At 41.4% G+C, this 24,293-nt stretch overlaps 1 protein-coding gene across 2 annotated transcripts in view; it reads right to left on the bottom strand.

The window, feature by feature from the left end:
* The window catches only part of EOGT (EGF domain specific O-linked N-acetylglucosamine transferase), a 34,445-nt gene that overhangs the window by 5,530 nt on the left and 4,622 nt on the right, over positions 1-24,293 (bottom strand). For both annotated transcript variants that reach the window (XM_014836082.3, XM_044754612.2), the window contains exons 5-15: positions 23,935-24,035; positions 23,195-23,303; positions 20,537-20,631; positions 20,088-20,192; positions 16,793-16,899; positions 13,576-13,679; positions 7,369-7,461; positions 6,944-7,015; positions 6,711-6,797; positions 6,124-6,192; positions 1,442-1,503 (exon numbers count right to left, since the gene is read on the bottom strand). In XM_014836082.3, the coding sequence (XP_014691568.1) occupies positions 1,442-1,503; positions 6,124-6,192; positions 6,711-6,797; positions 6,944-7,015; positions 7,369-7,461; positions 13,576-13,679; positions 16,793-16,899; positions 20,088-20,192; positions 20,537-20,631; positions 23,195-23,303; positions 23,935-24,035 (1,004 nt within the window). The remainder of the gene's footprint in view (positions 1-1,441; positions 1,504-6,123; positions 6,193-6,710; positions 6,798-6,943; positions 7,016-7,368; positions 7,462-13,575; positions 13,680-16,792; positions 16,900-20,087; positions 20,193-20,536; positions 20,632-23,194; positions 23,304-23,934; positions 24,036-24,293) is intronic.

Below are 24,293 nucleotides of genomic sequence, written 5' to 3'. Positions count from 1 at the left end.
CGGCACCCTGCCCAGTCTTTTTGCACCATCCTCTCACCTTCCGGCGCTGTATCAGACAATGCTCCACTGCAATTTATAGGGTTTTCATGGCCAATTTTTTCAGAAGTGAGTGGCCATGTCCTTCTTCCTAGTCTGTCTTAGTCTGGAAGCTCCACTGAACTCTGTCCGCCACGGGTGACCCTGCTGGTACTTGAAATACCAGTGGCATGGCTTCCAGCATCACAGCAACACACAGCCACCACAGTATGACAACCGACAGACGGGAAACCCCCTGTGCCCTTAGAAGCCAATCAGCGACAGAGCCTCTGAGGTGCCCTCCCCAGTTCTTTCAGCCTGATGCCCAGCCCTTTTCTTGGTTCCCACATTTCCTCATGTATTCCTCATACATTACCATGGTATAGTGTAATTTGTAAAACGGAAATAGCTTTGCCAACACCACAAAACTGTTGGAAGAGTGAGATGAGATAAAGCAAGTAAATTACAATAGTAAGTCTCAATAGATGGATAGATGGTCACCGTTCTTACGATTGCTATTAATTTGTATCCAGTGTCTGAGGTCCCCAAGACATGAACCATGCTGTCCTCCATAACTGGATTCCTACTGCAAAGCCTGTGACCAGCTCACGGTAGGTACCCAATAAAGATTTGTCGTATAAATGAACGAATGTAAGATGAATGAGGTGCAAAACTCCCATGCTCAGCAGTGAGGGTAAACCTATCTACATTACACACCCATATGCTGGGAAATGGGTACTTTTTAACATAGAAAAAAGCTGTTTGTAGTATTCAATTTGGAAAACAAGACTAGGATTGTGGGTGGATGAGCAGGGGAGACAAAAGTTTTCGCCTTTCCTCTGGAACTTTTTGATGCTTCTTGACTTTTCAACCAGGAATGTGTACTACCTTCACAGCATCACTGCTCACATATCAACAAGGGTTCCCTAGACAGTAAGTGATGGGCGTAGTCTGTCTTTCTAAGCCTTTTTACTTGTACCAGAATTCTAAAAGAAATGTAAATACTTTATAAGATGTTTAGAAACCTCATATTATTCTGTGACCCTCAAACTAATCCCACATAACTAATTTCAGATCAGAAATTGAAACCTGGCAGCTGGCAGGGCAAATCAGACCTACATTTTGTTTTTTTAATCCAAAATGAGTTGCCAACTTTTAAAAATTCAGAAATTTCAAATGAAAATCTGGATTCATCACTTCTCTTGAAAAACGGGATGGTGTTGCAACATCAGGCCCCGTACAGCTGAAGAGCAACTGCCCCCTGTGCCCGGGTCCCCACCTGCCCACTTTGTTCACTGATGGTGCCTGCTTGTCGCTTCTAAATCTATAAATGCCAATCGCTCCCATTCGAAAAGTGCTGTCCCTGCCCTCTTAACTCATCCAAGCAAAAGACGACATCATCTGTCCCAGGGTGGGTATTACTTACTTGTACTTGTAATCGACAATCTGGACCTCAAACGTAGATACTGTTTTCAGTGCATTTACAAGCTGGGAAAAAAAGAGAAACATTTAGAATTTCTTTTTCTTCTTTCTCTTCTGTTTTGCTTTCCTTTGAGTTTTAAAATTTCTTATTTTTCATCAAAATATTTTTCAGGTATTTAATATCCTTCAGGTCTATTGTTTTAACCCTTAACTGAGTTCAAATGCAGGCTCCACCCCTTGGACATTCTACTTCCCTAAAATTCCACCACACAGGGTGGTTAGGAGGCTGAAAGGAGATAATTCGTGGGAGCAAAGTGCTCAGCACAGGGACACACTAAGTGTTAGTTGTTACTGTGACCATGTGCTAGTTATTCCGTCAACTCTTAACATGCATTTGCCGGGCACCTCCTGTGTTCCAGATATTACGTTAAAGGTTTTCTTTCCATCCATTATCTCATTCCAGACAAACCACTCGTGCTTTGGACCTCATCCTCTGAAAACATTTGGCAGAAAAACATTTTCAATATTTCTACACAGAAAAACAATTATCCCTTTAGCAAACAGAAAGTAATGAGCACAATTAATCTACTATCAAAAATACAGCCATGGGGGGCCAGCCCCGTGGCCGAGTGGTTAAGTTTGTGCGCTTTGCTTCGGTGGCCCAGGGTTTCGCCGGTTCGAATCCTGGGTGCGGACATGGTACCACTCATCAGGCCATGCTGCCGAAGCATCCCACATACCACAACTAGAAGGACCCACAACTAAAATACACAACTATGCACCGGGGGGCTTTGGGGAGAAAAAGGAAAAGTAAAATCTTTAAAAAGATAAAATGAAAAAAATACAGCCATGGTTCTCTATGTCCCTCACCTTAGACCATCTTAATATAGCACTGTGAGTCACTGCTATCTAGAAACTTCTGAACTTGTAACCTGCTGCCTTGGTGCTACAACAACAGCAATGGTTACAAAAGCATCACTTTTTAGGCACTTAAATTGTGCTGATTTTCTAAGTGTTTTAGGTGTATGTCACTTGATCCCCATAAAAATCATACCAAGTGAGTATTATTACTACGTCCACTTTATAAATGATACAATGGTAGGTTAGAGAAGTTGTACAACTTTCCCAGAATCTCCTAGTCAGCCAATGGCAGAGCCAAAATTAAATCAAGGTCATCTGACCCCAGAACCTGTGTTCTTGGCCAGTACACTCTACTCTCCTGCTTATAAAAACAACAGGCAGTGACCCCACCCCCAGTTGCACATACACATGCATACACACACACACACACACAGAGTCATATAATGGAAATTTCTCCCTAGATAGCCCCTGGACTCCCATGAGTATACTGCTTATATTAAGGAGTTGAAGAAGTGAGGGTAGAAGATTAGAATTCTTTCCAGGAGAGAATTAATGAGATAGCATGAGCCCTGGTCTTGTAATGGGATGGGCTCACATAAAAGGAATTGTGTGTCTCTAAGAGACCCTCGGCAAGCACACTCTTTATCTAGTCACACCAGAGAGGTGGCCATATCTCTTCTGATATGATCATTCCAACCCTGAGGTTGGGTGGGATTGCACAAACCATCTTTTTTTATTTTTGGCAAGGAAGATTGTCCCTGAGCTAACATCTGTGCCAGTCTTCCTCTATTTTGTATGTGGGATGCCGCCACAGCATGGCTTGATAAGCCATGTGTAGGTCCACACCTGGGATCCGAATCCATGAACCCCGGGCCGCCAAAGCAGAACATGCAAACCCAACCACTACACCATTGGGCCAGCCCAATGCCCAAACCATCATTTAATGAAGGTATCTGGGTTTTATTATCTATTCACTAATCAAGGTAGAATTGAAGGTACTTTCTTCTCTGTCTAGTAGCTGCCTTATCAAGTGATGCCAACCCTCTGGAGAAAAGCAGCCAGTTGGGTGCTCTTTGGCGTGGAGTTGGGAGCTGAATTACCAAATCCCACCTTTGGGCAACACCATTTGGGCTATCTACATGACTGGATGTAAAAACTTCCATGGCTGCACTGTAGCACCCATTGGCAATGCCCCTTTCTACTGGACTTTTTTCCAGCAGCTCGGTGCTGTTCCTTAGGCCATCCCTTCCCAATGAGATCTTTCGGCGTGAGAGCAGCAGAACGCTCTGGTTAAGAAGCAGGCTCAGGCCTTGACCACCTTGGCTCACACCCCATTTCTCTGCTCACCAGCTGGGTGACCTTGGGCATGTGTTTTAACCTCTAAGACTCAGTGTCCTTGTCTAGAACAGAGAATAATAATAAAATACCTACCACGTGAGTTTGCTGGGAACACTGGGGGACATGCATGGGAAGCACAGAGTAATATGCTTGGAACATAATTAGCATCCACTATGTGTTACCTCTACCAATACATACTATTCATCTGCCTGCTCATGAGCCTTCCCATCCGTCTACCCCAACATTGCATTACTTGTTATATTTTTATTTCCAGGTCTTTAAAACACACACACACAATTGCTCATTCCTTCCATCATATAGCTTACAATCAACGCCTCATTACACCATATGTTCACGTCCTCCATAATCCATATGGAAATCAAGAAGAGATGCTAATTACATAATTTTGATCAGTCTGTTAGGCATCCAAATTAATCTGTGTAAAACATTTTACCTATCAAAACCTGCCCCTGACTGCCCTCCTGCTAATTTCCCAACTCAATTGCACTGAGCTGCTCCAGCTGAAGGCCTAGGAGCTTGCACTGGATTCAACACCTTTCCTGGCCTTACCTAAGGCGACAGTAAGTATCCCAGGCTCTATCTCCAAGATATATCTTGAATCCATTTATCTTGTCATCTCTACTGTCATCACCTTCATCTACACTCTTATCAGGGCCATAGCAGCAGCTTTTAATCTCCCTGCTCCTACTCTTGCAGTCAGAGTGATTTAAAAACAAACAAATAAGTCAGTTGATGTCTCTCCCTGTGTATTCATCTTCTATTTGCCGCTATGACAAATTACCTCCAACTTCACTTCCTAAGACAACACAATTGATCCCCAGAATTCTGCAGCACAGAAGTCTGACACAGTAGACGGAAGTCTCTCTGGGATAAAATGGAGGTGTAGGCAGAGCTGCACTCCTTCTAGAGGCTCCGAGGGAGAATCCACTGCCTTGCCTTTCCAGCTTTTAGCCGCCATCTGCATTCCTTGTCTTGAGGCCCCCTTCCTCCATCTCCAAAGCCAACAACATTGCATCTCTCTGGCCCTGCTTCCACCTTTATGTCTCCTTCTGTGACTCCCTTTTCTGCCTTCTCCTTCCACTTTTAAGGAAGTGCTGAACCGAGATCTGAGCCCAGCTAAGGAAAGAGCTTTCCAGGCGGAGGCAAAGATTCTCTGGTGTGGTGAGCTTAAGGACCATTTGTGATTATGTTAGGGCACCAAGATAATCCAGGATAATCTCCCTATTCTAAGGCCTGCTGATCAGCCACTTTAATTCCATCTGCAACCTTAATTTCCCTTTGCCATGTAACCTAACCTATTCACAGGTTCCAAGGATAAGGGCATGCACATCTCTGAGGGGGCCACTCTTCTGCCTACCACACTCTGCCTAAAACTTCACAGTGGCTTCTCCTCGCACTGGAATAAAATCTGTCTTCTCATCAAGGTCTATGAGGATGATATGATATGTGGCCTGTCCCCATAATGCCCAACCTCTCTGATCTCTTAACACCCCACCTCTCTCGCTATGCTACAGCCACATTGGTGTTCTCTCTGTTTCTAGAACACCTAAAGCTCTGGACACCAGAGGACATTTGCTCTTTCCTTGGCTAGCTTCCTCTCTGATCAGATCTCAGTGCAAGCAGCACCTCTTCAGACATCTTGCCTGACTGCCTTCCCCCTCCACTCGCATCCCTGGTCTCTATCACCTCACCCCATTTTATTTCCTTTGTAGCACCTATGGCTACCTGAAATCACCTTATTTACTGATTTGTTTACTTATTTCTTGTCTTTCTGTCTCACCTTGAGAGTGTAAGCTCCATGAGGGCAGGGACCTTACCTGTTTTGTTGTTTACTGGAGTTCCAGGGCCTAGAACATGGCCCAGCACATAACAGGGGCCGAATACATTTTTGTGGGATAAACCTTATTATTGCAAGAACATCTTCTGGCCATGCTATGGCAGGCAGGGGCCTTGCATGGTGATCTTATTGAGGTTAAATATAATTTATGAGTTAATGTTGTCGAAAGGAGTTGGGAGCCTAAATGGTGAACAATTTCTGAGACACACAGTCATAAAAAGGATGGAGACTTTTCCAACTTAACCTGCCGCTGGATGCCACAGTATTGCCACAGTCCATCAACCATCTCCCAAAAGATACTCTCACATTTCCACTGTTAATTTGTCCAGAGACAAAATGTTTGGCAGTCCATGTCAGTAAAGGCAGGACTTAGAGACAGATTTTATCTCTGTTTCCACTCTGTTGGTGCAGATGGACATTTACGGTGAGGCAAAGCTAGTTTGGCAACACGTGGTTTGATGACTTCCAGTAGAAACCCAATAAATGAACTGGGCATAGCCACCAAACTTTTCTAAAAGCTAGTAATTCCAAATCAAAGCATTTTAATGCAATGTGAAAAAATAAAGCACATTAGCCATAGGAAGTTAAATTCAATATGATGATATTAAAAATGCATACCCAAAACTAACCTCATTTTGGTTTAGTATTTTCCGGTATTCTGTGCTCCGTGCAAGAATGGTGACCCGAATTTTTCCATCCTGTAACCAAAAGGAAAAGGAAAAATATTGCTGTATATGCCAGGACACATGAATGGACATCTCAATCTAAAATGTGATTTTCACAAAGAGAAGAAACTCAGTAAGGATGCATTCATGGAACTATTCGATTTTAGCCTGATTCCTTCTCAGTTCTCTCAGGGAACAGAAATGCATCCACTTCGGTCTCAGAAGACAAAACTTGTTCATTACACTACTTTCGTTTGGCTGCTTGTGTGGATTTTTTGGCAGAGGTTGTGTGGGTTAGGTGTGACTTTGGGGGAGCATGGGGAGATACGGTGAAAGAAAGGGAAAAGAAAAAGGAAAAAGGCACATTCTTCCACTATCCATTAGCTTTTCTTTTAGAGGGTGTTGACATCTGATTTCAGATCACTCCAGATCAGAAATCATTCTCACAGAAAACCCTCTCTTCTGATTATTTCTTTTTCTGCAAAGGTGGTATTGATTTTTATTCGGGGTGAAAAGTCAAGCCCACCTCAGAACCATAATGTATCCATTACCTTGGGCCCCTCTTGTGTGATGTTCAGTCTGTGGAGTACATGCTGGGAAAATGCCCTGAATAATCCAGTATTCTGACAGCCAGATATCTAAAATAAAAACGCAAGTTCATATTACAATGAATATTTCTGCATTCCTATTTAAGACGTTTTCAAGTTCTATAGAAATGTTATTTCAAAATCGATCAAGAATAAATTCCATCAGGATGAATGTCAACAATCGATGACACACTTACCAGAGGAGTGTTATAAAACAGCCCGTACCGCATTCGAGGGAGCAACGAAAACACAGCTTCTTTAAAACATACCTAAGAAGGAAGATATTTGCAAAGATAAGAGAACATAATTTACATCCTTCACACCAAAACAGCACTTATAATTACAGAAAATAAATGTGAGCTAATCTCGATTTTGATTAAAATATTTGGAATAACAAATTATTTCACTCAAGTGAAATTCATGCTTTTGGAAAAGCTATCGGAAAAAATTTTTTCAAGCTATGTGGTTAATATCAATGAGGATTCTAGTTATAAAAAAAAGAAACTAAGAAGTCAGAAATCAATGGTAATAGCCAACAGAAATTCATATGAAATATTTATTTGATGAGCGAGTCATCTGCAATGACATTTATTTACAAACATTTCAGTCGAGTTTCCAGTACCCTTTTGGAATCGTAGGTCTTCAGATGGATAACATCATAATCAGTAAATGCTTTCCATGTGTCGGAGAACAGGTCACCATAGCCGTAGGAGCTCTGAACGTGGAAATAAAGTAAGTTGGGGCGTTAAAAGGGCACAACATGGGTACAATATGGCTTTTCAAAAATGCAAGAAAATACCAGAATTCACTTGTTAGCGTTAAGGACTAATGATCCTAAACAAGCTCCTAAAATCTACATAAGAAAAATGGATTTTCACCTTAGGCCTGAGCAAGTTACCTAATTTGATGTAATTTCATCAGAAATAATCATCACAATTATAAACTTAGTCTGCTAAAAGCGTTTTGTTTTTCGACCCCAGCCCTTTTTATTCTTGTGTCTGGAACTGTAGTTGTTGTGGGTTCTTTTCTGCGAATTTTCTGTGCAAATCACAGATACACACAACACATACATACACCACCATTTGTACACACTCTGACATGCTCAGTGAGCAAAAACCATCTAGGTAAATGGAATATGCTTTTGGAAAGAAATTTTAGAGTGAGCAAATGCCTTCAAAGTTTTAACATTAAAAAAGAATGAATGTTGGGGGCCAGACCCATGGCCAAGTGGTTGGGTTTGCGCGCTCCGCTTCGGCGGCCCAGGGTTTCGCCGGTTCAGATCCTGGGCGCGGACATGGCTCTGCTTGTCGGGCCATGCTGGGGCGGTGTCCTGCATGCCACAACTGGAAGGACTCACAACTAAAAATACACAGCTACGTACTGGGGGGCTTTGGGGAAAAAAAGGAAAAATAAAATCTTTAAAAAAAAAATAGAATGAATGTTATTCCATGAAATGATCTCCCCATTGACTAACGTGATAATTCTCCATTAACATTAGTAACAAGACTAATAATAATAGCACCTTGCATACTTCCTTATCCCAGGTACTATTCTAAGCACTCAATATTTTCTTTTTTTTGAGGAAGATTAGCCCTGAGCTAACATTTGCTGCCAATCCTCCTCTTTTTGCTGAGGAAGACTGGCCCTGAGCTAACGTCCGGGCCCATCTTCATCTGCTTTATATGTGCGATGCCTACCACAGCATGGCTTGCCAAGTGGTGCCATGTCCACACCTGAGATCCAAACTGGCGAACCCTGGGCCACCAAAGCAGAATGTGCGAACTTAACTGCTGTGCCACAGGACAGGCCCATCACTCAACATTATTAACCCATTAAACCACCCCACAAACTTAATAAGCTAGGTAATATCATTATCCCCATTTTACAGATGAGGAAACTGAGACACAAACAGAAGTAATTTGCCTAAGTTATAGAGCTGGTGCATTTGCAGGGTTAGGATTCAATCCAGTCTGTTCGGTTTCAGACTCCACACTTGTAACTTCTATACGGCGGCTGCCTCTCAGTTGGAACTAGTTCTTTCTAGTACACTTACCAAATGCATTTCGTTTTTCAAAAGTAGAAATTAATTATGTCCTCCCTCAGCTAAAGGAAGGAGATCAATTTGTTTTAAGATGGTATAACTTAGATTGAAAAATAGAAACATTTTATGCAGCCAATAGAAATGTGTATTGTAGGATTACATTAAAGGTCTACAGTTGGTTATATATTATGTTTATGTATTTTTATCTTTCTAGCATTCTTTTTTCGTATTTTGAAAATTTATGTTGCACATATTAAAGTTATTTCAAAGTTATTGAGAACTGTTAGATATGGTGGTAAAAAAATTCTTTCTTTCAATGTTAGTCCAATGCCATCCTAATGAAGGCCCTTGTCAACACCATAAAAAATGAAATGTCCCTGTTCTGGTTCACTAATAAATAAAGAGAATTAAAACAAGTGATTCTAGACAGTTTCTTGAGATAAAATACTTCAGATAAAATAAGATACCTTTGAAAGGGAAATTTAATAATAAAATATAGTAATCCTGACTGATCCCTGTTCAGAGAAATCATACATTATTCAGTAATAACCACCTCTAGAAGCTTCTTTTCCACATCCTTCAAATTCAAATAATCTGCCACAAGGGAAGGAAGGACTTCTTTCTAGTCTCATGTTGAAGAATATTTGGATATTCTTTTTTATTTTGGCGAGGAAGATTGGCCCTGAGCTAACATCTGTTGCCAATCTTCCTCTTTTTGCTTGAGGAAGATTGTTGCTGAGCTAACATATGTGCCAATCTTCCTCCATTTTGTGTGTGGGACGCTGCCACAGCACGGCTTGATGAGTGATATGTAGGTCTGCACCCAGGATCCGAACCCGCGAACCCCAGGCCACCAAAGCAGAGTGCACAAACTTAACTACTTCGCAACCAGGCTGGTTCCATGAAGAATATTTGGATATTCTTAAGGATGACATAAATTTCCTCCTGGGTATGTCTCAAATTTAAACATGCACATAACCTGTGACTTAGACATTCTCCTATAGGAATCTGTCGTACAGAAATGCTAGGATGAGTGTGTGAAGACATAAGTTTATGGAAGGGTTGTTCACAGAAGCATTTCAGTAAACAGGAAAGAACTGGAAACAAACTAAACATGATGGGGTGAGGGCAGGAGATAAAACACGACTGAGGCATGCCCTGAATATCCTTAACGTCCCTCCAATGGAACACTATGTAACTACACAAAAATGATGACCCTAAATGTCCTGACTTGGAAAGATGGCCGTGATATAATGTTAAGGTAGCAATATGAAGGAAAGAGTATATTTTCTTTTTTTTTTTCCCCCGAGGAAGATTAGCCCTGAGCTAACATCTGCCAATCCTCCTCTTTTTGCTGAGGAAGACTGGCCCTGAGCTAACATCCGTGCCCATCTTCCTCTACTTTATATGTGAGACGCCTACCACAGCATGGCTTGCCACATGGTGCCATGTCTGCACCCGGGATCCGAACCAGTGATAACCGCTGTGCCACCGGGCCAGCCCTGAGAGTGTATTTTCTATGAGGATATAAACATATCCTTATACAAACTTTATATATTATATACATATATCCTTATACAAATCCTTACATAAATTTTGCATAAGGATATATTTACATTTATTAAAATAAAGTAAGTCTTGCAAGGGACTCTCTCACACATGTTAAGGGCAGTTAGCTCTGAGGGAACTGGAACTGGAGAAGAAGAAGGAGACGTCCTCCAGGTATCATAAGCAGGTATCACTTGCATAATTAAAAATAATAAAACTATACTACTTCTCAGCATAAGAAAATGTGGAAAGCCTGCAGTAATCTCCCTTCTATTCATTCCGTTAATAAGAGCAGCCCTGCTGTGCCCAGAAATGCTCCTGCAGGAGTGGCCCTCAGTGCATCCTGGAGGTCGGTGGCCTTGCCCATCCCACTGAGGAAGCCATGTGCCTGCAGGGAGAGGCCGAACCACTGAGCTTTGTGAGGATGAGAGGAAAGGCCTCGAGGCTTCTTTGTGGGGAGAGTTTGCAAAATGCCCCTAAGATCTGAACTTAAGCCACAGCTACCTCCCTGCTCTTCCCCTGGGCACACTGCTTGTCCAAGGCCTTCAGGACTGGCTCTGGGGCAACACCATCCCCTGTGGGGGACTCATATCCCAGTCAGCCTGGGGGTCACAGTGCTGCTTCATTCAAGGCCTTACTGGCAAAAGAGAGAAGTGAGAGGCCACACAACACCTTAACGCCATCTCCATCCAACCTACAGTATTCAGTGGGCCTGAATTCTGATGCATCCCAGCCAACTTGCCTATCTGGAGAACCTGAATGAGCAACTAGCAAAGGCCTCTCTGACCAAGAATGCAGGTTTAGGGGCAGGCCCCGTGGCATAATGGTTAAGCTAGGCACACTCCGCTTCGGCAGCCCAGGCTTCGTGGGCTTGGATCCCGGGTGCGGACCTACTCCACTTGTCAGTCATGCTGTGGCAGTGACCCACATATAAAGTGGAGGAAGATGGGCACAGATGTTAGCTCAGGGCTAATCTTCCTTGGCAAAAAAAAAAAAAAAAGATTTAAAATGGACACAGAGAGAGTAGCAAAGGGGGAAGGTCACAGCAGGGTGGCCAATCTGCTCAGCTAAATCCATCCTGCCTGTCCCTGCCAGTCACAGTCAGACTGCCCTAACATCACGTGCCCAGTTGACTGAGTAACCTGGAGTCCACATGGTGGCCGTGCTTCCTATTTATCCATCCCAGCAGGCACAGAGAAGGGGAGGGTTGTAGACGTTGGCTCAATTTAACTTAGTCCACTTGAGGAGGACATGGAAAAGCATGTAACAAGATACAAGGAGGCTTCTGGAAAGTGTCTGGGAAACTCTGTGCCAACAGGTTCTGCAGGGAATTACAAGGAGGTGACAAAGCATTGTGGTTTCAGAGCACAGGTCTGCGGTCAGACTGTCTCGCCTGGCATCCTTGACTCCACCCCTCGCTGGCTGTTATCTTAGAAACCCGCCAGCTGCTCAGAGCCTCAGCTTCCTCATCAGTAAAATAAGCTAATAAAAACCCTAGTCCACGAGAGTTGTGAGCATTAAATCAGATAACAGCAGGTGTAATTTCTTAAAAAAGCACCCCAACCCTGAGTTAACCATTCGGGGCTTCTGACAGCTGGTGATTGTGGCCTAGAAGCACTTACACAAAAAGAAGAAAAGAAAAGGACTTTTGTTTCCTTTGCTCACAGCAACATTTCCAAGAAATGAAACTGTGGTGGCAGCAAAATGGGAACACAAGAGGGAAACGTAAAAACACGCAAAGAAGGAAAGCAAAAGAGAGCATTAGCATGCCAAGAATTAAAGGACCAATTCTCACCATCTTCAAGTCAAACTGCAGGTCCAGGGAGCAGTGATAATGAAAACCTCTCTATGTAGCTTTACTACGAGCCTCATCTCTGTGAAAAAAGCGTCAGCAAAACCATTTCCCCTGCTGCACAAGAATTTGACCTTCAGTGAACTGTCTAGCTCTGTTCTCTGGAAACAAACACGCCAGACGTCATGTGTGTTTCTAGGTAACATCGCTTATGATGTAAAAAGATGCTTGATGGGTAAGTTGCATCCCGACTGGGGAAGAGTACAATGGCTCTTGTAACTGGCTGTCTCTTGTGGGGATCCTGAGGGCTTGGCCAGGACAGTTGTTCCAGGAGATATTGGCCCCTGTGGGACATGAAGCGCCTCTTCCTGCCCCAGGTGGATCCCATCTCCTTGCAGCTGAGCTGTGCTGTGCAGCTGCTGGAAGGACTCCCTCAGAAGAAAGGCCTGATGCTGCCCTGCCAGCCAGCTGTGGTTCATCTGCAATGTCGTTCTAAATAGACTCATGCCACGAGGGGGCCAATGAGCATCTTGTGAGTCAGAATGTTTACTTGAACCTCAGCTAACCTCTAAGTGGGTGTTCCAACTCCCCAGTGTAGGCAGCCCCGCTCGTGTATGCTATAAACCACTTGTTCTCCTTATCATTGTCATTGTCATAGTTAACATTCAGAGCACACAAGCTATGTGCCAGCCATTGTGACTGTTCACACACTATATGGTTCAGCCTGAAAATGACACTGAGGTAGATACTACAATAATTCCATTTCACAGGGGAGTGTCCTGGGGCAACTTTTGAGGTTACCCTGGCAGGTAGAGGGGTCAGATATGGGAAGAAGCAGGAAAAAGGCAGGCAAAGAAAGAGAAGGAAAAAAGACTGAACCGAAAACAAGTAAGCAAACAGCAGGTGTAATTTGACAGACGAACTTGTGTGTGTGCTTAAGACTCGCCCTGGGTAGTGAGCTGACACACACACAATTTGGCATGAAGCAAGGAGCAATGGGAAGCTGCACTTAAGCAGAGGCAGACAATAATTACAAGAGGCCAAACTGGAAACAGGCAAGCTCTCCCCACGTGGGTCATGTGGGGGTCACGGAGGTTGAACAAATGACCGTCTTCATATGTCTGTCTCAGAGGAACACTGAGCACAGGTCTTTGGTCTTTGGAGCTCCACCTGCCCAAAGAGGGGAAGAAGTCTTTCACTGCCTCATTCTAAACTTAAAAGAACTAAGGTATATGCATACATATGTATCTGCCCATATGTATACATGCATGAAAATGCATATACCCAGATATATTTACAGCTATCTGCATATGTATGCCTGTATGTGTGTATGTCTGTGTATATTTAAATGTGAAGGTCTTAGAAAATTCCATTTCACCACATTAGAGTCACACGTTTATTGAGCAAGGCCAAGACAGAGCTGAAGCACAGAGCACGTTCTTACTTACGGTGTCCCACATCACGATGTGCACATCGGTACTGAATGAATTATTAACATGCTGAGTAATATACAGATTGATAAAATCACAGAAGTGGTGATACATGTTAACACCTAGTATTGGAAAAAAGGAAAACTATGTTAATTAACCCCAAAGAAAAAATAATTAATTTTTATTCTACTCTATATTTATAGTTTGGTGGACTTTTAGCTGAAATAAATGGGGAAAAGAAAGTAAGGGTTTTTCCAAACACAAAATAATCTATACACAGGTAATCCTCAATTTACAGATTGATTGGGTTCAAAAATTCACTTTAAAATTAGTTATTTAGAAATTAAGTATGTATTTTCCCATATACGCTAAGTAACAAATGATCATTAAGTTCCCAGAAAAGAAAATAACAGAAGTCTATTTAGCTCAAAATGGGGTAGAACTAAAGGGCCATGAAGACTAATCTTATTTTTTATGATCATTTATTTTTTAAAATCAATTAAGCAACACCTGTTCATCATAGAAGTATTGGCAATGATGATAACTATTAACCTTTTGGTATTTCTCATTCCTGTCTTTTTTCTCTACTTAACCACTACTTATAACATTACTTCTTGGGAAAATATTAACCAACTATCGTTTAAAAGAAGTGAATGTCTCATGTTCTAATTAAAAGAGTATGAACTTCGGAGTCAGAGGAACCGGGTTGAATCCCTGCTCAGCCATTCATGAGCAAGGTCCTCAGATAAGTTCATAAAGTCCCTAAGCTTCTCTAGTAGAAATAGGGAACCATTATAATTGGGTGCAAGTTTTGTAAGGAGAAATCCAAAGATAATGTACCTAAAATCACCCAGCCCAGTGCCTGGGACATAGTGAAACCTTTATGAAGACTACCTGGGTCCTGCTGGGTCAAACAGAGCAAAAGGGAGTGCAGGAGCTGCTGTTTGTAATTTCCTAAGTCCGTCACTGAAACGACACAGAACATGTGCGCGCTCTCTCTCTCCCTCTCTCTCTCTGTCTCCTCTCCCTCTCCCCTTAGGTATGCAGGACCCAGCAGCCAACCTGGAAATTTGCAAATCTAAATGGGATGAAATTCCAAGGGACATTTAAAACATGCACTTTAAGAGAGGGAAAATGTTAATTAAAAGAAAAACAGCGACTCTCAAAAAAAAAGCAGAAATCATAAAATATTCTGACTGCATTCCCACAGTGAATAATAACACTGTGCACCAGAAAACCAGTGAGGGGCCGGCCCGGTGGCGGAGTGGTTAAGGTCGCACGTTCCGCTTCTCGGTGGCCCGGGGTTCGCTGGTTCGGATCCCGGTGCGGACATGACACCGCTTGGCACGCTATGCTGTGGTAGGCATCCCACATATAAAGTAGAGGGAGATGGGCACGGATGTTAGCTCAGGACCAGGCTTCCTCAGCAAAAAGAGGAAGACTGGCAGTAGTTAGCTCAGGGCTAATCTTCCTCAAAAAAAAAAAAAGAAAAGAAAACCAGAGTGACAAACACTGAGTTGACGTAAGTCATTATGCTGTACACCTTAAACGGATACAGTGCTGTATGTCAATTATATCTCAATGAAACGGAAAGAAAGAAAAAAGAAAAAAATACTCAGTTCTTTTTAGACTGGTATCTTAGATTGATGTGTGTAGGGGCTCCTTTTTACATATAGAAAATTCTTGGCAGAGAGCATATTTTGAAAAGAATAAGAAAAAGAAAGATCAGTGACAACACATCCCCTTTTCCCAGGTTAGCACCCAACACACACAGCTCTCTCATGTATCACTCAGCAAGTTTATAACATCTGTTGAGGAACGCGGCATGCACAAAACAAAGGTTGGGGCTACGAGGATTTATAAATGGGGGGTAAACGCAGGCTCCATCCTCAAGAAAAGTGGCTCCTAGTGAGTCTTGTTCTGTAGAATGCTCATTCCCTCAAGGAAAGAGTTAACATGAAAAGGAAAACTGGACGACAGCATAATTTAGAAGAAAAAGGAGAGTTATGAATATAGGAACGAAATGGCACATGTCTACGCTAGCCTATTATTCCTACTTTACATACTTTATTGCATAAGTATCCACATAAATTTACCAGTTCACACGTATTCAAGTCTTTTACAGGCAGATCACAGGGTTTTCTTTGCCCCTTTTTAATTTGCATATTTTAAAAATGAGTCAGGACCTCGAACATAGCATTTTTACTTGCTCTTATTTCAAAAACCTAAACTTGTCTGACTTCTGAACCTAATACTTTGTAATATAAGAATTATGACTTCAGAAGGCAGAGCACATTAAAAATATGATCAATAAATTATAGTAATTCTGAAATATTCGTGACAGAGGGCTCTCCATATTTCACTGGCAGCCCAGCCTCTCATGAATTTTGATATGGTGTGGCACAGTAATCTTCAACTCTTATAATGAGAGAGGGAATGTGGTACAATTCATGTTTCTCCTCTCCAGGGCAACTGGTTCACAAAGTTAAAGCTATGCTTGCAAGTTGAGAGTTAGAAGCTATAGCCATAAATGGAAAAAAATTTTAATTTTAATTTTTTTCCAAGAATATACCTCAGTGCTAACTTTCAGATGAATTTTAAGCTCACTTTAGTCATGGAAACAATACCAGAAAGTTTGCCAGACAAGGTCATGGGCATTCCCTTCCTTCCCACAGTATACACAAGACTTTTACTTTTAAAGAATTTCTGTTGAAGCACAATCTAAATCAGGCGATTAGAGAAACCAGATGGGGTAAATTTAATTATAAAAGGTGTACATATATCTTCTTCTCTCATCTTTTGACTTTTTTCTTTTTTTGAGGAAGACTGACCCTGACTAACATCCATGCCCATCTTCCTCTACTTTATATGTGGGACGCCTGCCACAGCATGGCTTGATGAGTGGTGTGTAGGTCCACACCTGGGATCCGAACTGGCGCACCCCGGGCCGCCAAAGCGGAACGTGCGTACTTAACCACTGCACCACCGGGCTGGCCCCTCATCTTTTGATTTTGATTGAGTCCTCTGACAGAAATGCACAGGTTTCTTCTACAATACCAAAGGCATTAAATAATGGGAAGTTCAAACCTGTCCACTTCTTCAGAAGAAAGCAAATCCACTGTTTAATGTCGTACTGCTTCCCAAAAAGTCATAGGAAATCACTACATACATATATCAAAAATGAAACAAAGCCTCACTATTGAATAAATAAATAATAGACAAATAAACTTCTCACCTGCATCCAATTTCATGAAGTAGGTTGGCTTTTCAATAACAATGTCACATTTAGCATCTTCTATAGGTCTGAAGGGGAGCTGCGTGTAGCTTTGCAGCTCAGCAAACCTGGAATCATGAATTGGGAGAGGCTTTCAAAGTGAGCCTCCTGGACTTCCTACTGCAACATTGTAACTTTGGGTCTCTTCATTAGGGGGACTTGACTTCTAGAACATGCTCTTATGAAGACATACGGAACTTCCCCAAATTACTAACATTTATATAACTTGATATCGATTTTAATGTTGAGACAAGAAACAAAAATGATTTTACGTTTCAGCCTAATGTGAAAGATAAACCAAGAACTTTCCAGATAAAGAAGAAATTTATACACTGAGTTGGCTAAATAATGTACCAGTAAAGTGGGAAGATTCAAAAAGGTTTCCTACAGTTTGACAAGGCTCAGAAGTGACACTGACCAGAAATCTCTTGTGATGGACTTCTTGGATTCTGAGAAAGATGGCATCCCAAAAATTACCCAGTGCCTCAGAAAGACAGCAGACAGCCAAGCTTCCCAGAAGAAAGGAAAAGTCTTTTTCTCAGAAACATCTTTGCACAGTTTTCTTCCATATTCAAGAAGACCACCACAAGCACGTGACAAGAGATATGTAGAGTTAACCTAAAGATCATTGGTAACTCTTCATCTTTGAGACCACATGTGATATAAAACAAATATTAAATAGATACCTGTGAAACACACACAACGCTGAAATACTGTGGTGGTTTCAAAAATATGTCCACAAATTCTTTGATACTTCTCTCATCAAGAGGTAAAGTTGAATTCCCTCCCCTTGAGTGTGGGCTCAACTTAGGGATTCACTTCTAATGAAGAGGATGCAGCAGAAGTGATGGTGTCTTACTTCTGAGATAAGGGGATACAAAGACTAGGCCTCCATCTTGGAGCATGCTCTCTCTCTCTCTCTCTTTCTCTCAGACCATGTGCTCTTGGAGAAGCCAGCTGCATGCTGTGAACAGCACTAGGCAGAAGCCTGTGTAGCAAAGACATGACACCTCTGGCCAATAACCAGAGAGAAACTCAAACTTACAACAACATGAGTGAGCTTAGAAGCAGAATCTCCAGGCCCAGTTGAGCCTAGAGATGACTACAGCCCTTGTCAATGCTGAACTGCAACCTCATGAGAGACTCTGAGCCAGAACCACCCAGCTAAGCTGCTTCCCATCCTGACTGTCGAGAAACTTTGTGAGACAATAAATATTTGTTGTCTTATCCTGCTAAGTTTTGGAATAATTAGTTAATTAGCAATAGATAATGAATACATATATACTCTGAGGAATATTTTTGTAGTAATTTGTTACACAGCTATAAATAACTAATACAAATACACCCTAGGGAACTACCAGGTGGAATCGGATATCAAAATGTACTGGGAATCACAAGTGCCCACTGGAATACAGGAAATCCTACTACAGAACTCCATTAAGTCAAGGAAGATGCCGCACTGCAGACTGTAAAATGCCATACAAATGGATGCTAGATTATTATTCTGAAGGATCTGTTTAGCAGTAATGTTTGATCTGAAAAATTAACATTATTTAAGAATATCCTATGTGGCTTGTGATCCTGTGATTTATAATAAAAAATATATATTTGGTCTTTGTCCCCATTCCTGGCACAGAGTTCCTAAAACCCTTAGAATTTCCAAAGTGATGGGAGCCATAAAGGTGTCTTTTCTTATGTTAATGAGGTGACATTTGGACCACCTCTAAGGTTGGGGGCTGGTTGCCAGGAAAATCAACCATGTGATTAGAGGGTTGGAACTTTCAGTCACACCCCTTTACCTCCAGGGAGGAGAGAGGGGCTGGAGGTTAACTCAATCGACATTGGCAAATGACTTAATCAATCATGCCTACGTAATGGAGCCTCCATAAAAACCTAAAAGGGGGGGTTCGGAGAGCTTCCAGGTTGGGGAACACATGGAGATTTGGGGAGAGTGGCCCACCTAGACAGGTCATGGAAACTCTGCACCATTTCCCCACACCTCACCCTATGCATCTTTTCCATCTCTATCCTTTTATAATAAACCAATGATCTAGTAAGTAAAATATTTCTCAAAGTTCTGTGAGCCACTCTAACAAATTAATCAAATCCAAGGAGGGAGTCTGAAATGGGGTTGGGGGCAATCTTGGTGGATTGGGGCAATCTCCAGGTGGACAGTGTCAGAATTGAGTTGAATTGTAGGACACCCAGCTAGTGTCAGAGAATTGCTTGGTGGTGTGGGAAAACCCCACGCACACATTGGAACCGGGTGCCCAGAACCTTAGACTACAAAGGGGTAGCACGAGAGTTTCTTTGAGATGATAGAAGAGTTCCGTATCAGGATTGTGGTAGTGTTACATGAACCTAAACAGGTGATATAATTTCACAGAATTAGAATTTCATGGAACACAGAATTCCATAGAATTTCATGTATATCAAAAAAAAATGAGAGCATACAAGCACTGGTGAAATCCAAATGTGTTTAGTTAATAATAATGTACCAGTGTCAATTTCCTGGTTTGGATCACTGTGCTATGGTTACGTAAGATGTCATCATGAGAGGAAGCTGGGGAAGGGAACAATGAGCACTCCCAGTACTATGTTTAAACTTCTGTGAGTCTAAAATTATTTTGAAATAAAAAGTTTTTTAAAGTACCCTAAATCCTTAATTTCTAGAGATGGTCAATTTCTTGATAGACCATTGAACTAGTTCAATATGAAAAATGTTTTAAATCAAAATGTGTTCCCCAATTTATATAAAGTTCAAAAAGTTGATCAATGGTGGTGAAAGTCAGCGTGAAGATGGGGGTTGTCAGTGGGAGAGAGCCTGGGGTGCTGGTGATGGTCTGTTTTGGACCTGGGTAAGAATTACACAAGTAGGTTCGCTTTTTTAGAAACCAAACTATACACTTCTCTATATGCTTGTTATGTACTTCAATAAATGTGCATTTCTTTTAAAAATTTGTTCCCTAAGACACATGTAGCAATTATGAGGAGTGAACAAAAATTCATTTTTTAACTGATTTTTTCTTTCTTAGCAAATGGTAAGTACTATATAATATATCCTAATATTTTATAAATGTATATTTAATTCAGATACAACTGACAGATTCACTCTGTAGCCACCACTCCCCGGAAGCTCGTGCCAAAACATCTACAAATGAAGCAACATTTCTCATTTGAAAGTTCCTACCAAAATCTTCAAGTGCCAGACATAAAGGCAAATATTTTAGAAACATATTTTTAAAAAAAATCTTACCAAGACTGCAGAGGGCTCTTGCGCTGACCTTCAGACATCAACGTACGAATATCAAGTTTACAGTGTCCTCCAATTTCGCCACTCTGGAAAAAATCTTCCTTAAATCTGATAGAAAACAAAAAATTAAGTTGAGTTCAGAAAATTTTTTCATGACTCAAGCACATGGGTTGTAACTAAGGTGGTTTACCAACTTCCAAAGCCAGTTTTTCATTAGAATTTAACTCGTTATAATAGAATATTTCAAATGTATACAAAAGTACCAGAATGGTATAAGAAACTGATGGACCCATAATCCAGCTTCCCAATAATCAACTTATGGCCAATGTAGGTCTTCCATCCCCCACCCCTTCCCCAACCTCATCACCATATTATTATGAAGCAAATCCAAAGCACACCCCTGGACCTGAAAATATTTCTTCATTAGATTTTAACATCAACCACTTAAGTACCTGTCGTGGTTTCTCTGGATGTTTCTTAAATCCAGATAGAGATTGGCTGCTCTGCAATACTGAAGATAACGGGAACATACCAGACTTGAGTCATTCTGAAAGAAGGTTGAGAAAAAAGAAAGAAAGAACTCCAAATATTAACATTTCAAGGACACCCCCAGACTTGCTAGACATGTTGACAGCATGTACACCTTCAGGTCCAAACCACACAATGTGAAAAGGAAAGCTCCCCAAACACTTCTCCTCTTTAAGGATTTCCTCCTCCCAGAAGACTGGCCAAGCATAGTTTTGCCAATTGGCACACTTTTAGGTTACTGTGAAGAAGTCCCAAATGTTCTATATATACTTTTATCTGCTCTGGATTTTATTTATAGATTTAAATACCATTTTATTATTTTTCCCATAACTCCCAATGAATACAAGGCCTTAATCTTGACCTGCATGGGGTTCTGAAATCCGGAGTTGGTAATTGATCAGACTCTGATAGCACAAAACTTACCAAGGGAGATCTCGGCCAGGAAAGCATTCCACAAACCACCTTGGGAGAGGTGTGCACAGTGGGGTTGTGGCTCTTTCCCTGCCCTTCCCCCAGGAACAGCTAGACTCCAGCCAAAGTATGCAACATACGAAACAATGTCTATTAGAGGCACTGTGCAGCAGTGCTAGAACTTGCTAGAACTGCTTAAAGTTCGATTACGTGACATCCTCCAAAAGCACTAGAGAGCATATATTCAGTTTTTTAATGCAAGTGAATTTAAAAACCTTTTTTTTAATTTTCTAGATTGCCTGGAGATAATGGAGACTCCTGAGATGTCAGAGACTTGGCCAGGGTTCAAGAACATTGGGAAATAATAGGCTTTGACAATAAGTACTGACAACTCCACAGACCTTTAAAAACTACTACTGAGCCCTCTGCTGGGAGCCAGGCCCTGCACTGAGCATTTCTATATGCAGAATCTCATCTCAACCTTACTACAAGCTATGAAACAGGCATAGCTTGAGAGCAGAAGAAATTGAAACATGGAAAGTTTGGGTGCCCTGTCCGAGAATCAGGATTTGAACCCTGAAGGGTGGAGCCTGCTCTTCTACTGACTACTCCAAAACTGCCTCTTGGCAACGTGTTCATCTTACCCACTGAGTGCCAGGTGGTATGGTCGAAGGCACACAGAAAAAGATCTGCATTTTAAATCTAGATGTCTAATTCTACATGGCAGCTGTGTGGTCTTGGGGAAGTTGCTAAACTTCTCTCAGGACCCTGTTTTCTTCTCTGGTCAAGTGGCATCATTAATACCTGCCCTGCCCATCTGCTATAATGCTTGTGAGAATCAAACCAGCTAACATATACAAAAGCTTTTCGCAAATTGTAAAGTCCTAAACAAACATAGAGCAGTATGGTGGGGGTGTTTCATCTGTCCCAAACTACTCACGAGGGAATTTATAAAGATGCAATTTATCAGTTTATCTTCTGAACCCTTGTACACTGATGGTGGGAATGAAAACTGGTGCAGCCACTATGGAAAACACTATGGAGATTCCTCCAAAAATTAAAAATAGAGGGGCCAGCCCAGTGGCACAGCGGTTAAGTTCACACGTTCTACTTTGGCGGCCCGGCGTTCACCAGTTTGGATCCTGGGTGCAGACATGGCACCGCTTGGCAAGCCATGCTGTGGTAGGTGTCCCATGTATAAAGTAGAGGAAGATGGGCACGGATGTTAGCTCAGAGGCAGTCTTCCTCAGCAAAAAAGAGGAGGACTGGCAGCAGATGTTAGCTCAGGGCTAATCTTCCTCAAAAAAAAAAATTTAAAAATAGAACTACCATATGATCCAGCTATTCCACTCCTGGGTATTTATCCAAAGAACATGAAAACACCAATTCAAAAAGATATATGTCCCCTACATTCATTGCAGCATTTTTCACAACAGCCAAGACTTGGAAACAACCTAAGAGCCATTGACAGATGAATGGATAAAGAAGATGTGGTAGAAATACACAATAGACTACTACTCAACCATAAAAAAAGACAAATCTTGCCATTTGTGACAATACGGACAGACCTTGAGGGTATTATGCTAAGCGAAATAAATCAGACAGAGAAAGTCAAGTACTGTATGATTTCACTCATATGCAGAAGACAAAACAACAACAAACATATAGATAAAGAGAAGAGACTGGTGGTTACCAGAAGGGAGAGAGGGAAGGGGGCAGGCAAAAGGGGTAAAGGGGAACACGTATCCAGTGATGGACAGGAACTAGACTTTGGGTGGTGAACGTGACGTAGTCTATACAGAAGTTGAAATATAACGATGTATACCTGAAATTTATGTAATTTAATAAACCAATGTTACCTCGATAAAAAAAATAAAAGATGCAATTTATCAATTTATCTTCTTTAGCATATGTCAGAGGGAAAAATTCTAAACCTCGTAATATTTTAACAACCTCAAAATATGACCATCTGATATATGTGTGAAAACAAGGACATGGCTTCCAAATGAAACAGAACAACTTGGTTTTGGAAGTTAAAGTTTTAAGCCAGTAAAACATGAGAGTGAGGGATTCCTTTCAGAGTGCCATCTATCTTGTTTTTACATTATGATCTAAACACTGTGAGTATTTTTAAATAAACACACTCATTTACTAAGGGACTAAACACTCACCGCTTCCTTAGGCTGGCAGAGCACGTGCAGTTCCTCCAGCCGCTCTCCGGCGTATCCAAAGTCAGCTTGTTTCCAGAATATGTCCTGGGCTGATTCAAGAGTGTCTGTCCTATTTGCAAACAAAACGATTCTGTGATTTTTTTATTTTTACTTTTTCAGGACCTTGAATTTTCTTTCTAAACATTAAACTGCTAGAAGTCTGTCGTTGCTTTAATTTTTTTAAAGTAAACTATCATAATTTTCCTAAAACTATCCTCACTAAATGAAGTTACCAAAATAAGTTATTTATAGACTTACTCCCTCACAATAAAAATACACAATGGAAATGTACGAAGTTGGGATCATCTGGAACTGAAGACAATGAAATAACTACAGTTAATTACTGTATTTTCTTTACCCCATTAACCTTGCATGTACTGGAAATACTAATTATACTGAACTCTCCCCTCCAGAATGAAGAGGAAACCATCAATTTATCTTCTTAGTGTTTGTTGGGGGAAAATATTTTCTGTGATCCATACTGTCTTCTCCCTCTGGCAGAGGAAATGACAGATATTTCTGTCCCGGAGGTGACGGACGGGGGAGGTTAGTCAAGTTGAATTCATGACTGTGTAAGTAAATTAATAACTGAAGGAATTCCTGTCTAAAACTCAAAGAGTCTAGCTGGGACCTGGGGCATCAGCATACACGGCAGAGAAAGCTGACTTAAAGGGGAGAAGGGAGTCCATCTAGAAACTTACCATCCCATGTCGACATAGGTGCAAACAGGATAACCAAACCTGAACTCTGGTTTGCAGGATTTCTCATAACCCCAGCAGTACTTTAGATTTTCTAAGTGTTTCTAGAACATAAAACATGTACATTTAGACTGGTCTCTCTTCTTCCGACATTTAGAGAGGACCCTTAGATTTTTCCATGAAGAAAACAATTCCTTATAGAACTTTCATTTTCACATTTTACAATAGGTATTCATGTAATAAAAATAAAGAGAGTAAATTCTAAGAATAGCATCTCAAGGCTCTTAACAATTATCTTCAATCATCACCCCCCTGCCATGTCTGTCCCCTCACCAAAATTTGAGGCTTTACCTAGATAGACT

Source organism: Equus asinus, chromosome 21, assembly GCF_041296235.1.
Source record: "Equus asinus isolate D_3611 breed Donkey chromosome 21, EquAss-T2T_v2, whole genome shotgun sequence".
In the NCBI taxonomy this organism is placed as follows: Eukaryota; Metazoa; Chordata; class Mammalia; order Perissodactyla; family Equidae; genus Equus; species Equus asinus.
Note: the sequence above shows the minus strand (reverse complement) of the source record. Positions and strands in the feature narration are given on the sequence as shown.